At 42.1% G+C, this 16,599-nt stretch overlaps 1 protein-coding gene across 3 annotated transcripts in view; it reads right to left on the bottom strand.

Annotated features, from left to right (window-relative positions):
- The window catches only part of slc4a11 (solute carrier family 4 member 11), a 99,021-nt gene that overhangs the window by 26,899 nt on the left and 55,523 nt on the right, over nucleotides 1–16,599 (bottom strand). For 2 of the 3 annotated variants that reach the window (XM_068580040.1, XM_068580043.1), the window contains exons 5-8: nucleotides 13,496–13,724; nucleotides 7,816–7,848; nucleotides 3,549–3,630; nucleotides 2,603–2,726 (exon numbers count right to left, since the gene is read on the bottom strand). In XM_068580040.1, coding sequence (XP_068436141.1) covers nucleotides 2,603–2,726; nucleotides 3,549–3,630; nucleotides 7,816–7,848; nucleotides 13,496–13,724 — 468 coding nt within the window. The remainder of the gene's footprint in view (nucleotides 1–2,602; nucleotides 2,727–3,548; nucleotides 3,631–7,815; nucleotides 7,849–13,495; nucleotides 13,725–16,599) is intronic. The other variant, XM_068580044.1, reaches the window with a different exon arrangement.

The raw sequence follows: 16,599 nt of genomic DNA, 5'->3' as shown, positions 1-16,599 counted from the left end.
TCTATTATCTTTTTCTGCTCACCCCGGGCGGGGTTCTTGGGGGTAAAAGGCTCAGCGGCGTATTCTAGAAGTCCCTTTCCGCAGCAATGTTTTCTAGCTCTGCCCCGGGGAGGTCCCCGAGGTGTTGTCAAGCCAGACGAGATATATAATCCCTCCAGCGTGTTCTAGGTCCACCCAGGGGCCTCTTACAAATTGAATGCACCAGGAGGCGTCAATGAGGCATCCTGGTCAGATGCAACAGAATCACATCATCTGCAAAGAGGAGAGTCGCAAATCTGAGATCCGCAGACTCTCCTTTCCTTTGGCTGTGCAAGAATCTGTGCGAGGGACAACCCTGGCGGAGACAAACACCCGCTGGAAACGAGGCTGTGTAAAATGTAATTGTCGATTTTTTTACGTGCGAGAAATTTGACCTGCTGTTGGCCCCAAAGAAAAAGGTCAGGGAAATAAACATATTCAGTAGGATTCATCCTATTGGTTTCAAGGTCACCAGTTTTGATTAGCCAGCCCGGGGACATGTGGATGTAGAAAGTGAGTGCTCTCGAGTACAGAGTGAGTAACGCTGTGCCATCAACATCAAAGACTGAGGGCAACTGCTCTAACTAGCATAAGTGCTTTAGAAGTTTCTTTCAGGGCAACAGTACATGAGCGCATTGATGGGCGCTTTCAGGTATGTGTTTAACCGAGTAAATGAGAAACAGAGCATTTCTGAAGAAAGGTCAGAACATTCATGTTGGGTAAAGAAAAGTAGGAGGAAAAAAAAGCCACAAATCCTGCGACGCGCTTTAAATGGTGGGTGATGAAAACGGTCCACCCGTACGCACGCTAGATTACAGACATTTGCCAACCAAAGAAATTCCTATTATCATTATCATCATGCCCCTTCAAAAGATTTCTTTCTCTCAGATTAATGTCTCTGGGAATGCCATTAGTGGTTGTGATTGTTGCCCGCAGGACTGGCAAGGAAGGAGCTGGATGCATCGGGGAAAGAGCCATGAACACAGGGCTCGTGGGAAAAAAAAGAGAAACCAAACAAACAAACACGATGCAGTGAGCTGAGGCATCGCTGATTGCCAGTGTCATGCAACCCCCCCACACCTCCCTCCCCACCCACACCCACCCATACCGGGTGGTTCCACAGTGTGATGGTGGGTTGGGGAAAATAGTGTGTTCTGGGGGGATAATCCCAAGTACAAAGTAGACCCAGCATGAAGAAATTCCCTTTTTTTCCCCATCAGGAGTCCAACAATCAGCGCCATCTGAAGACAGGAGATGAAGTGTGTGTGTGTGTGTGTGTGTGTGTGTGTGTGTTTGTGTGTGTGTGTGTGTGTGTGTGTGTGTGTGTGTGTTAAAAGCGAAGGATGAAGCAGTGGAGAACAGGAGGGTTGAGTGGTTTGATGGGAAGTAGAAAGAGTCCATGTATCAGGACACTCGTGCCCACACTAAACACCGTGAGGGCTTTGGATTGAATTCAGTTCAACAGACATTTGGCAGCTTAGCAGCAATGTCAGTCGCACCTCAGCTATTTTAGTGAATTAAGATTAAAAAAGCTAGACAAATTGGTAGAAAATTACCTTAAATGAATATCAATACTCAATGTTTTGATCAGCTTCGACCATCAAATGCTTCAAATCCAGGCTAAAACCCCACTCATTATCTCTGACTTTCTCTGTGTTTTAGATACGTGGCTTTGTGTCCATTTGGCCATTTTCTGCACTTTTTTTTCATTTTACTTGATAAAGAATTTAAACGGTGCGATAAAAAAAACAACTGCCAGAGGCGGTTTGGTATTAAGTTCACAAAATAAGACAAAGTGTGATTTCAAAATTACCATTTACGACCCAAACATTCTCTGATTTAATTGTTCAATTATGTCTTCTTTGTTAAATTATAGCCACACATAATCAGAAGCTGGTTTGTGTTCTCTCCCCAGGTGTCCTTTTACTTAAAATTACAGAAAGCATTGCGTTGATTAGTGTCCTCTTGCATCAAGAGACACATCAGGTGTTTGGAAGCAAGGAGACATAAAATCTGTTTAAACCAAACCGGGCATTTTGGGGTAAAACTATGCAAAAGAAGAAAATGGTGATCCCTGGTTGCATCCAGAACTGAGCTTGCGAGTAAGAAAACGAAACTTAATTGGAGTCATGATAGGTGGCTGACTGCACCTGAATTTGCAAGAGCACAAGTTTTTTTTGTTTTTTTTAAATCAAGAACTGTTGAACTAAAGATTAAATTCAGTTGCTGAAAGCAGAGCAGGAGGGTATGCAAATGATCAATTAGTTGTGCGACGGCAGCGGGATGCTTACATTGTTCATATGGGGAGTTGGACTTTACAGCTAACAGATTTAGGCAAAGATGAATGAGAAGAAAAAAAATCTCTTCACAGCACGATATACTGTCAGCAATTAACTGATGGAATTAATTTAACGACTGCAGTATATGATATTTTAAAAAAAACAAACAGATGAAAACATAAATTCATGAATGAAACATGAACAAATAGAATAATCAGGTGGGTCTACAAATGCCTCATTAATCGACCGCAGTCCGATAAATATACACACGCATATCACTTCCTCCCTCTGGGGGTGGCAGTTACCATTTTGAGCGGGGCCAGGATCAGGATGACGTAGCGGACCTCGCAGCAGTTCTCCCCCCAGTTTTGTGGCCTATCCAGGCGGGAGATGCACACGTGACGCCTCTGGAGATGCTTCACGTTGCAGCTGGAGCGAGAGGGAGAAGGAGGAGGTTTTATAAATGTCAACGCCTCACCTCACCAGCAGCGCCCTTCATTTCCATATATTAACCTCTCTCTCTCTCTCTCCCTCTCTCTCTGCAGCAACAGGTAGACAGTATTTAAATGTGCTGCGTAAAAACATACACACTCCCACGCACGTGTGTGAATGCATGTGCACAGATATACTGCAGACACACACACACACACACACACACACCCCTTCCTGCAGTTCTGCCAGTTAAAGTGTGTTTTATGCAAATATTAAATTACCATGACTGTTATACCACTTCCACATTTTGGAGCTTTAAAATTGAAATCTTGTATCTCCGAAATTGTTAAACTAAGTGAATCGTTTATTGGTTATGGGTCTACTTCTAAACCTCAACAGGTCCTTTCAATAAAATAAAACTATATATGTTGAAAGACATGAAAACATTTGATCCGATGCAAATTTTTTTGCCATTAGTCCACAAAATGTCAAAAATATAGCGTAAAAGGTTTTTGTCTTAAAGAAATCTAATCTTTAACTGTTCTTCAAAGAACACTAGACTGATTTTAACATATTTTTTATTAATCAGTAGGTTTTCATTTTCATCTTGTTATTTTTTTATATAATTGTATGGTTATATGGTATATGAATAAATCTTAAACCCCAAAATATTAAATTGAATATAAATTGATATCAAAGAGAGACAAGCAGATACTCCTTACATTTGAGAATAAACTGCAAAGGTATTTTTGCTAATTAAATAAATAATATCAACCACTTGTTGATGAATTATTCTGACAAAAGCCCGTCACGACTTACAGGATGCAGAGCCAGGACTGCTGGTACTGGATCCCGGTGGCGGTGGCCGTCACCCCCTGGATCGTCTCTGACAGCAGGTGGACTGTAGAATCAAAAGGTCAGAGGTCAAACACAAGTACGCTGAGCTCGACCTCGGCTCCAGTTGGTTCCTCACAAGCTCTTATTTTCTGCTACACGGTGTTGAACTCTGCCTGTCGCACCAGAAAATGTATCTCAGCTACCCTCGGATGCATCGAGACGTTATCAAATCTATGATATGTTGATGTATTTAAAAATAAAATCTGGTTCCTCTGTGTTTTCTAATGGCGTTCGCCAGATGCCAAAAATGTCGGATGGAAGTCTAGAGCCTTATCTGCGGCGCCAAGCCTCTCGATATGATGTCTACATCAGAAGTGTCTAACAAGCTCGCTTTCTGCTTTCTGTTTTCTGCTTTCTGAAAGCAACGCCGGTCTGCACCGTGTGCAAACGCCACGCCGCGAACTAATGATGATGTCCATCCAACCCCAGGAAAACACCAACGCTCATGTTCACGGATCAAAACAAAACACATTTCATTATGCTGCCTTGTTTACGCAGCGAAACTCATTAAACATGGGCATCTAGGGACGCGGCCGAGAGCAGCTCGCTGCTTCCTAATAAGAGGAATCTCCCCTTTCCGACTTCGCCCCGCTGAGAGTGATGGATAATCGTGTTTTGGGGGATATTCTACAGCGGCGGCGACTATCCCAAAACCCCCTCGACAGGATTCGCCGTGCATCAGCGTGCAACGTTCCCGTCGACTCATCGGTGCTGAGGAAATTACAGGGTGGAAATGTTTAGTATCATAAGCAGCAGGGACGATCATTTCCATATCATTGTGATTTACCCCGCGAGAGGCTTCTCCCTTTTTCTTTCATGCCTGTCTTTCTCTCCATCACTCTCCCTTTCTATCTCTGCCAATGCCGTCTCATCAATAAAGTATCCTCCATTCAAGCCAGAAAATGATGGGCGTCTCCATGACAACAGTATCACAGTGTTCAAGGAGTGAGGAAGAGAAGGGAGAGAGAGAGAGAGAGAGAGAGAGAGAGAGAGAGAGAGAGAGAGAGAGAGAGCAAGAGAGAGAGAGAGAGAGAGAGAGAGAGAGAGAGAGAGAGAGAGAGAGAGAGGGGGGGGGGGGGGGCAGACAAGAGGAAAGGGAAAAAGCAAGAGAGTGAGACAGGCGGGAGGAAAGGAAGGAACAAGGGAGAAAAAAATGAAAGGAAGGGGAGAGAGGGGAAGAGAGAACAAGGGGAGGAGACATGCAGGAGAGGGAGAAACTGAGAGAGAGAGAGAAACAGAGAGAGAGAGAGAAAATGCAAGCAGAAACAGGAGCAAAGAACGACCAAGGGAATGGAAGAAAAAAAACAAATCATAAAAAACAAAGAATGTGACAAACAAGGAGGAAAATGAGAGTGAGACTCGATGAAGAGCGGAGCGGGAGGGGGACACGAGCGAGGGAAAAGAGGGAGAGAAGTAAAGGAGATGGACTGGGATTCAATTCAATTAATCGCAGTAAGCCTGACAGCCATGTAATAATCAAAAACCATCCAATTTCTCATTGACGTCAGGAAAGAGAGGAGGAGAGAGACAGACAGAGACAGGGAGAGAAAGAGAGAGAGAGATGCAATCGGGAAAAAAAGAAAAAGTCAAAGATAAAAAAAGGAGAGAGAACGGAAAAGAAGGAGACAGGCGTTGGAACCCAGGGAAGACATGAAAGACAGACGGTGAGACGGAGACGATCTTCCAGACCAACCGGCTGGATGGGCGAACCAGAAGAGCTAACGGCGCTCGCCGTCAGATTACAACCACTTCAAATTATAATTTGTTTGTGCCAACTGTCTTTTAAAGTGCGAGCGATCGCTCCGACAGCATGAACATTGTCGGTGTTCAGGGTTGATTATTGCTCGAAATAAACGTGGGAAGCTCATAAAAACGACATAAGAGTTGTAAGATCTAGAATTGTGATTCACGCCAGCAGCACTGGCTGATTTTAAAGCCTTCGCTTTTCACGCATGTGTCGGTTCCACGGGGGTTTTTCTTCTCTATCTGTTTTCTGAATATATGAAAAAACAAATAGCTGGTCGGTATCAGAAGACTATCTGATACTTCTCACTACAAAAAAGGGGTCAGATTGGATTTACTTTCATGGTACAGTGAAAAATTGAAGGGTTTTGAAAGAGAGTTTTAAACATAAACTACACGGCTAGCGAACCAACACAAGAGAATAATAATATTAATCTAATAAACACTACACTGTCCTTATGTCTGTCACTGTCTGTGCACTCTCTTCTGCTACTATTAATTTATGTTGTACACTATCTTAAAATATCTTTTTGCATCTTCTCTTTCTCACTCATTGGAAAATACATCTATGAATATGCAGTTGAATCCTGGACCATGTGATGTTACAACATCCTGCATCTGGTATAGTGTGCCGTGTGTGATTGTGAAAAAACGTCGTTATCGTATCAAACTCTGCTCGACCGTCGTTCTGCACTGAGAAGCTCACACATCCAAGGGAGGAAGTGATGAGCAAAACACATATCTGAGTGGAGGGGAGGGGAGGGAAGGGAGCGGGGGGGGGGGGGGGGCTTCAAACGTGAATACAAACAATCAATATCTGCCGAATGAGAGGTCATTCCCACCTCCCGTCTCACACCGGCTGCTGAACAGAACTGATTGTGTCTTCTCTCCACCACCCCAATCTCCTTTTGTGAATCACGAGTGGGACATTGTGAATGCACTATCTTACATCACCAGCGGAGGTGAACCAACCCGACTTGGAAGTTAAGAGGAGAGGAAGCGCGCGTTGCTGATGTGATCAAGTGGCAGACTAATTAAGACATGCACATTTGATACTTGTCAGTTATGTGGAGATTTCTGCACCGTTTCGTCAGCTTTTCGTATGCAAACACTGCTGTTCCCATGCACAGAAAGAGGGGAAATCACAGATGCTCACACGCAGCATATCAAATGTGACAAACTTCAATGGAAAGTGATGAAAACATATGAGGAAGGCAAGACTGGATGGCTGGATTGGCCCCTTTGATCTCTCCTGAATTCTTGGTGAATTCTGTTAGCTGCATTATTCACACGGTTCGGTTTGATAGGGGAAAGAAAAAAAAAAGAAAAGATTTTGCAATTTCTGCAAATCATGCGAGGATAATCCCGTCTGTCACAAACAAGAGAGAGAGACGAATCAATCGATGCGCTTTAAACCAGTCATAAAAAAACATCAATGTTAATGTTCCTTTTGGCCGACGTGCCAGTTGAACATCAGCGGCGGGAAAATCCACAGAGACGCGTGGACTAAAAAACACAGAGATTCACGGTTTCTTTGTCAGTGTGTGAGAGGAGACGTCTTACATTATGCTCAGAGGTGACCTAAATAAAGCCTGCTGATCTTATGCTGCCTTAAAGATTAACCATGATCTCAACCATTGGTAGACCTGCCAGCCACACACACACACACACATACACACACTCACAGACACACAAAGGGGAATGATTGGTTTCCTTCAAAGCGTGGATTGTGGAGGGCCCTTTGAAGGAGGTGATTAAAATACAGGAGGGATCCATACAGCAGATGAAACACTTACTGTATATTAGGAACCCATGCAGCACACGTACGTATGATGTCACACGGCGATGAGAGGGCCACTAGGACTGGGTCAATGGTGAAAACCTTGTTATCTAGAGAGCTTGTCAATTCTAATCCTCTACTCGCCTGCATAAAAAACAAATTTCATTAAAGGGAAATAAACCAACGCCCTACATGGAAATAATATTAAAGTCAAGTGCTGCATGTACGACAAGCTATATTCGAATTATATAAATCTCCAGATTAGACAAGGACATACTGACTATCTTTTGACCCCCCCCCCCCCTCCACCCTCCCGCCCTGCAAAAAAAACCTTTGACCTCCTGGAATTTTTACAGAGCCATTTTGTTGGTTCTTTTTTTCACAGGATTTAAAAACAAAAAAGAACCGATCACACTATTGGACAATGAGTCCACTGGACGCAGGGCGTTGATTTGAGGGGCAGCTGAAGAGGCATCGATATCTGTGACACAGGAGGGATTGCTGGTGTCTGTAATCATTTGATGACTCAATGGATCGACCCAGTCCCGAGTGTGGAGAGGGAACACAAGCGGCACACTGATGGTGATGATTGGTACAGAAGCACGCCACTGATTGCAGCCTCGTGGCGGCCGACGCTGACATTTTCATCCAATTAGCACAGCTTACCGTCGTCAAAGAAAACGAAACTTTGAGACTTGTCTGCATGGGGAGAAGGAGGGAGAAAAAAAACCAAGAGGAGAAACCAGTTCAGTCACCTTTCTTTTTTTCCCCCGATCAGCGGGCGAGCAGAATCGTAGAATTTACACAAACACACGCAAAAGACAATGACACTCAAACACACACTCATTATGGAGACGCTCTGTGGTTAACCGGCACACACATGAATATCTCCGCTGAGCAGAAGCTTCATTTCCTGCCCTCCTTTTTACCTCATGCATATTAAATATCATTTTCCAGAGAAAATCCCTCAATGTCTCGCCTCTGCTGGGCGCTGAGAGATCTTATCTTGATTACCTTCTACAGGCTATTACCAAAAATTGGATTTTATCACTGATAGCGGTTACGTGTTCAGCAAGTGCAGAGAAACCCCAAAGACGTCGATGAAGATATCAAGAGGAGAAAAATGACACGTATGGCCACCATTTTTTATTTCACGTGGTAAAGAGCTTGAATTCATGGCTTGAATTTAGTATTCTGATCATTCCCGCAGAACGTTACAGAGAGATTTTCACAGTAAAACGTCCCGCCGCCGGCCTGGAAAAGAAATGTTATTATAACAGAGAAGGCATAGTCGGTTAATTCAAATATACACGGCACCATTCCTGTTGAAGTGAGTGAATCATACGCAGCGTAACTGCAGTGGCTCCTGTCAGAAAGTAACAAGTATAGTGTTTAGAAAGCAGGAACGCGTACCGAGTGAGCACTCAAATGATCTTTTATTACCGGTTCTTTTGAAAGAAAAAATATAGTAAGCAATTTAATTCATGAGCGTGTGATTGTCTTTCTGTTTGATTTGAGTAATACAAAACTAAATACATAGGAGGATTATGCAAATTGAGGCAAGATGGAGAGCCGTTGGGATCGATCAGAGGGGGCAGAAATTTCGGGAGAAATGAAGGTACAGTCGTCACAAACCGGGCGCACGATCCGCTGCTGACAGCTTCAAGAGGAAGAGAGGACAACACAACAACACAATACATTATAACAGAAATATATAACGACAAATTGTAAGCAACATCATCGTCTCCAGTAAAAGGAGTTAATAAATACTTGGGAGTATCTTAAAGGATGAGGTATTCATTTATTGAATTCATAGAGGCTGGTTTAGTTTTGTTGCTGGAGTAATATCATTATCAATGCATTGCATCATCAGCACGATGTGAATCCCAAGACAAAAGTGAGCCAAAAAAAAACCTGCACAAGTACAAGTTATAGCAGGACTAATTATCTCTGTGGGCTTTTCATCTTCTTTTTTTCGTCTTCCTTTCTGTAATTCTCCGTTCTCTCTGTGCCTGTTATAATCTCACCCTGGTCTCTTTATCTGGCAGCTGTACAGTGTTACACTCCAAATGAGCCGGTCCTGCTCGCCAGCCGTATCACCCCGCCGTGGCAGAGCGAGCGGAGATACGGCAGAAATTAATACCTGAAGAGATGTGCGCCGCTGATAACATACTTACGTGCAATATGAATGTATTCCCCCGACGAGAAGCCTTTGTTCCTCCCCCGGAGATATCCCCCCCCCACACACACACACCTCTCCTCAGCACTGACGTGAGTGTTTCAAGTTTGGATGTTCTCAATTATAATTCATGGATCCTAGATGTTACTCTGAGTGAAGGGAGTTCATCGCAAAATGGAGAATTTTCATTTCTTGTTGAATAATTAACAAAACAAAGTAAATGTGTCAGAACCGAAGGTGACAGAAATCCACTAACTGCTTGAAAGACAGACCTTTGAGACATCTTATATTCAAAAAGTAAAGGTAAATATTCCTGTATGTTACATGCCTTTTATTATTTAAGAGCCAGCAGCGCTGTTCATTTCAAACAGTAAATCTTTGTCGTCCATATTTGCTGCATAATTGGGGAATAGTTACATCACCCTCTGTGCAATTAATTATCAACTAATTCTCATCTGCTACTGCCCTATTGCTTCTGCTGCAGCGAATGCATTTCCCCAGAGTGAGAACTCAAGTTTCAGCTGATATAAAACAGCTCTTCTTATAGCGCAATATAAAAGAAAACCCTGACCTTGTTTTTGAGAGAATCTTCAGTTAATTAACAACTTTGATACGGATGCACACTACTGACTGTAGGGATGCATCGATAACACTTTTATTAGGCCAGTACAAGTACTTACATCCAGGTACTTGCTGCTGGAGAGTACCGATAACAAGACAGAAATAAGACTTGGAAAAGACGTTTAATTATCATCAGATGTTCGTTGCTTCCGGGCTGGAACAAATTAAATATAAGACGTGTTTTATACAGAACATAGTGGACAGTAGGGATGTTGATAATGAACCATGTAACCGCTTAATGTGATTAGTCAAACAGTTAAAAGAGGGGTGGCACCTTAAAGGTCAGCCCACCTTCAGTGAGTTGTCGCTAGCTGCCGGGCTAACCCGCTTCCCCTTGATCAGGTGGAAATAGAGCTGCTTATATATAAGTCTATGTGAAAATGACTCTACTTCTCTCTTGATTTATTCCCTCAGTAAACACCGTAAACATGAGTTTATGGTCGCTAGTTTCAAGTCTTCTTCAACACAGCATGACATTCATTTCGTAAATGATGGTCCATTTAGAGTCAAATAGCCCATAAAGTAGGGTATGCTTACTGTGATTGATAGGTCACTACTCTACCAAAGTTTCTCCCCTGCAGACCAGACATGGTCACCGCCATTCACTGGTCGTAAAAAAAAACAAGATGGTAACGGCCAAAGAGCCACGAACCAATGGGTGATGTCATAACGAGCGTCCACTTATTATATGCCATGTCCTTAAGTCGACAAACAAACTGTACACACACTGCGCCGCTACGTTCACAGCCTGTAACGTTACTCATAACTTCCTGCTCATCGTCTCTCTCTCTCGACTGGACTCCTGCTAATGTCACGCCGAGGCTTGTGATGGACCGGTGGAAACTCAGAGATAGAAAATGCCAGAGAGACACACAGCTGAACTAATTGATGCGCTGGAGACTCACAGGGAAAAGCGGCTGCATGTGTCCACGACTATGTCGTATCGGAGTAATTGTAATTGAGTTTGGTGCGGGAAAAAATTGATACAGCATAGTATTGCGATATTTTGCGTGGCGATATTGTATCGATGCACGGAAGCCAAGTATCGATCTTTTATTAAATCAATTCTAAACCTTTTTGGTCCTAGAATAGTTAAATCAATTTATTTTTTGTTGACGAAGCTTTCCTTTGGGGACAATCTGTGGTTGAAAAATAGCTAATAAATCGCAATATATTGAAATATCGCAATAATATCGTATCGGGACTTAAGCATCGTGACAATATTGTATCGTGGGACCTTTATTGATTCCCACCCCTAATCCCTAACTGACTATTTTCACTGTGATAATATTTAAGATATCTAAAATAAAGCAACACAGTACTTTGTTGCAATACTATAATTATAGGCGCAGTTTGTAAACCAGCTCATTGCTCATTGGCTGTTGATTATTGTAAATCACATAGTATCACTATTATACTGAGTTTCCCTTATTTTTCTATGGTGCTATTTTCAATTTCAATATTCAGTGAACCCCCTGAGTGCTCTGATTGATTTTCCCGTACATTTCTAGACAACCAAGACCTGCGCAGGAAGACAAAAAAAAAAAAAAAAAAGACAAAAAAGAAAACCCTCTTGTGTTGCCTCTGAGTGGGGTGTTCTGGGAGAGAAACAGTCAAGTAGCCGCAGCCGCCACAGCTTGAGAGTCTCAGAGAGCCATTTGAAAAGCTAAGTGAGTGATCGATGACAGAAGTCAATTATCACCTCGCGGATCTGTCAGAGGCGGCTGCGCAGGATGAGCGGCGCCCACCACCCACCTCTGACTAAGCATCAACAACGGCGGACACCAGCCGAGCCAGACAGGAAAACACTGGAGAGGGAGGACGTGACAGGCAGCCCTGACTCTACCATTAGCTCCACACGCTGTTACGGTGGGAAGAAAACCCCTCTTGTGTTTTCCTCTTTAAGCCTCTAGCAAAAAATTTAACATCATTTTAATTTATTTTTATATTTCCTCAACGATGCGTGACGTTAGCGAACGAGAAATAATGACTTTTGTGAATGCGGCGTTCAGTGCCGCTCGGGAAGAGAGCGAGGCTCCAACAATGGCTACGTACGGTTATGTAAGAGGGCGGATTTCTCCTGCTCTAATGATCTGAGGAGATTCTCCTTTAACCAAGAGGCTTTGCTACTCAGCCAAGAGGACCTGATGTGAAAGGGATCCGTAAGCCGACATATTATCACCAAACATTGGAGGAACTACATTACACTTTAGAAATTCATTTAAGCATCAGAAAAGAGTACCGAGTGCATATCTAACAGACTTTAAGGTCCAATACAATTGAGCTGTTTGTGTCCAAAAAGGAGGATTAAAAGGAGGCAGTACAGGTCCAAAGGGTATAAAAAAAGATCCAATAGATTCAATATATTTTGTTGTATTACAAGGTATTTGAAATATGAATTTGCTCTTATCAAATATGTGGTCTTTGAATACAGTTCAAGAACAGAAATCTGAACATTTGAAAAAGCCAGGTTAAAAATGATTTCTTTTCGTTAACCGACAGAGGCAATTTTGGATATCTCTTTGTGGAAGAGCTGCCAAAGTCTTAGAAATAACTAATTTAGAGATGTTTTGTACAATTCAGACACCACAGGTGAATAGGGTAAAATAGAAAATTGTAATTAAAAGATATCACCATGATGAATCTTCCCCAGTTGAATGCTCACATTATGACTATTATTATAATATATATATATATATATATATATATATATATATATATATATATATATATATATATATATATATATATATATATAATATAATAGTGCAATGCACCTAAATGTGTATTTGGGATGATTTTTTTCAGCCACCAAAAAAACACATTTAGGTGTTGACATCATTACTTTGTCTATTTTTATATGTAGATCTCGAAAGTGAGCAAAGCCTGAAAAAGAAAATGTGCTAGAAAAAAACCCAAAACATTATTTTACCTATGTTCTAAAATTAATTTGGTATTCAGTATTCAGTTGACATGTTAGTGTACAGGTGCTAACCTGCTTTAAATGACTTGAATCTGTGAAAAGAACAAACCAAAACATCCTAGAAACATTTTCTAACTCAACCGTGAGTGAACATAACACAGGATTTTGTTAGTTTGTATTATCCGCGGCACAATGAAATATAATGAACATGTTTATTTTGTGCGTTAAAGTGCAAGATAACCACTGCACAGTTGTCCTGGGAAACGTTTGATGTCTGCACATGTAAATAGTTTCGGCACACCGAGTTCTATTTGTGTCCACTTGGAAAAAGCTGAGGGGCAAATGGACAGCCGCCTCGACTCGAACATCACAAACTCCGCTTTGGGTCTTAAAAGCTTCTTGAACCATTCTCGAGTCAGTCTGACAATCCTGCTCCTGAGCCTGAGGTGAAGCTATTTTTTGGGCAGGTGTTGACATGTGCAGACGTCAGATGTTTTTAGGTCAGGTGTCGGGACGGTCTTGGGCTGATTGTGTGCTCGCACACACGTCTTATTGTGTTCCGTGTGTTTTTTTTACACATACCCGCTGGTTTATACGCGCGTGTCGACGGGCGCGCCGCTTACCGTTGACCTCCTGAGCTCCTGCGTCCGTGAAAAGCATGCTCATCACCTCCTCGAAGTTGCAAGTGGGCTCGGAGGAGTTGCTGTCCTGGCCCACGTGGTGCAACATCCTCTTCAGGACGTCGTCCAGGGAGGCCGCGGTCTCGTCCAGCAGGATTGTGGCCTTGGCCAAGAAGCCGTCCAGGTCCCGGTGGGCCCGGATCTCCTCCTCGAAGTTCATCAGCTTCACATACTGCAGGAAAACATGGGAATACTTTCAGTCTGAAACGGTTTTATTTGAGATTTCTGTGCTGATTATGTCAGTCAGTGTATTTTTAAAGACTGGAAGGCATTGTCAAAATGCATCTTCCCTAGTTTCTGAAGAGTTGGACCAAAGGCATACAAATCATTTCATAGTTCTTTAGATGTAGCTTCGGTTTGGACTTGTAAGAGAATTCTACTATTCCCGACATGCTGAAATACCACCGTGATCTCTCTGATATTGTGTTGGGGGAAATTACAAAAGATTGCCTGCAAAGCTAAATCCCTCTGAGGTATTATATATTTTTACACAAGTAATTATAAAAAAAGGAGTTTAAACCACAAACTGTTCTTTCAACTTTTTTATTTATTTATTTCCTGCCCTCCATGTTACTTGGCTGCATTCTTGGCAAGATTTCAATCACAAAAAAATGTTATTTAACAAAAGTTAAATACAAAAATTAACAACTGTAGCACAATTGTAGCTTTTCTGTTGATCAGTGTCAGAAAAAGTCATTTTTCCGGAGTAGTTAACGGACCATTTTAGAGGACAATCACAATTGTTTTACTTCACTAAAGCTGGGCAGACGCTGTCGCAATTAAATCTTATTTTCTGCATAACTTAGTTGACTGCAGTTACTTTTAGAATCCAGATGAAGTTTTGCAAAACCCCACAAGGTTTCATTTCCATTTCAGCTGTGTCCCGATACCGGAGGTATAAATCTACTGATTCAGTCAATCAAAGCTCTGACTGGGAGAAGATCGTTCAGATTTCTGTCAGGTCATAAATTCTGTCCTGAATCGTTTAACAAATTGTAAATGTGACTCTCAGGGGTCAGTGGTCAGAGAATCAGGCGACCAGAATCACCATTGTAATTAAATGACATTAACTTATTTCATGTGAGTCTAAAGTCCACAGGACCACATGGGTACATACAAAAAAAAGACGAGCATTTATATTACCAAACCACACCTCAAGTGCCCTTAAGCTTTATAACCCTAAAGTACCCGCCCCCTCCGAGCACAATACTGTCCCTATTTTAAAATAGCAGCACACAAAAACAGATGCTTCACCCATCGAAAGCTCATCAAGAGTTTTACCATCGGTGTCTGAGAATCCCCCGAGACAGACGAATGGATAGAGAGGAGAACACAGCTCGATTAAGAGCCCAGACGCCCACCAGTCCTCCAGCCCATCGATCGGGTGATTGACAGAAATTCTGCAGATGAGTGGATTCCCTGCTGTTCTTTTTTTTTTTTTTTTTAAAGACAAGCTCCTAGCTGAGTCCATGTCTAGAGTCTTTGAAGCTATTTGTGTATTGAGCTCTATAAATACATTTGATTTGTTTGTATTGCTCATGGATCTGTCAGGTTTGGGGTTCGGTTTTCCAAGCATTTTTTAAAAATGTGCAAATTGCAAAATAACTTTGAGATGTATTGCTGGTCTGATGAACAATGCAACATGAGCGCCGTTGCAGTCCACGCTGTGTCTGCTGGATAGGGCATTAGGGGATTCTCCGAAAATGTCCTGGATTGTTGCTAAAGAGAGCGAGAAGCACGCAGATGTAGCAGAAACCTCACCGTATTCAAATGTGTTCTGAATATCGACCAGTGCAAGCAATAAATCCTCTACAACATTCTGGGTCGGAAAGTGAGGATGTGACCATGTAAAAAAAAACAAAAAAACAGAAAGGGAGTGCAAATAAACAGAAGCGTAAAACAGAACGGTGGGATTAGTGAGAGGAAGCAGGCGAGCTATTGGCAGGAACAAGGCACAACAAACTGACGACATCCAGCTCTTGACTATTTTGGCCACCAAACCAACGCCCCTCTCCCCCGCCCCCGAGGAGCTGCTTTATACTCTCATATCTTTACAGGAATGTATCTGCAAAATGGTTACTGGAAGCAAAGTTTGTTGGAGTAATTTGAACAGTCTACTTGGAAACTAGTGGCATATTAAAGCGGCTTTATATTCTCACACATGCTAATCTGCCAATTATTGTGACAATTCATTGATAAATTGAAATTAGTCATCTTTAAAAGTTTTGTTTTGTCGAATCAATACTCCAAAAGTTCAAAAAATATTTATGTTTAGCTTTTTTCTTTTTCTTGCCAATTCAAAAAAAGATGCCAATTCAGTTTGAAGATCAGATAAAATAGCCCATCGACTAATCAGAGACCATGGGGTTGATTCACTGTATATTTCCATAGGACTACATGAATATTAATCCTGATGTTAACTGTAATGGATCTCATCAATTCACAGATATTCCAAAATTCCAGCGCTCAGAGAACGAGAAGCATCGTCTCAGTCGTGAGTCGGAAGCTTTCGAGTCTAATTTGAATTTTGATCCACACATTAGACATTCCACCAAAATTGTCTTTTATCTTAATAACATTCCAACAGAATAACTCTTTCTCTTTCGGGCGGACTCTGAGAAAGACGTCTGCACGCCTTCCTCATCAGCCGGTTTGATTATTATAATTCATCGCTGTCTACTCTTCCCTGAAAAGCCGAGAAATTCAGATGCACAAACTTTCAACAAACTCCAACGTAGACCGATCCGCCTCATTATAAGACGGTCAGAGCAGCTCACACAGCATAAAAAGTGAGAAAGTCTTCAGATTGATGGGAGTGAAGGGTGGATGGGTCCAACAACTACAGACGTTAACCCAGGAGACCGCTGTTCGTGTCAGCGTTGACTTATTTTACCGTCGTTTTGTTTCGTGACTTACATACTAAAGTACCGCCATGTAAAATAACTACAAACATACTTATTTTACATGAGAAGCATATTTATTTTCAACCCAAACACCAATCTTTTTTTTTTTTACTCGTGGGAATGCGGGTTTGTAGTAGTTTTGTG

Source organism: Clinocottus analis, unplaced genomic scaffold, assembly GCF_023055335.1.
Source record: "Clinocottus analis isolate CAN_PGR_092001 unplaced genomic scaffold, fCliAna1.0.p SCAF_17, whole genome shotgun sequence".
Lineage (NCBI taxonomy): Eukaryota > Metazoa > Chordata > Actinopteri > Perciformes > Cottidae > Clinocottus > Clinocottus analis.
This window is presented reverse-complemented; position numbering and strand designations above follow the sequence as displayed.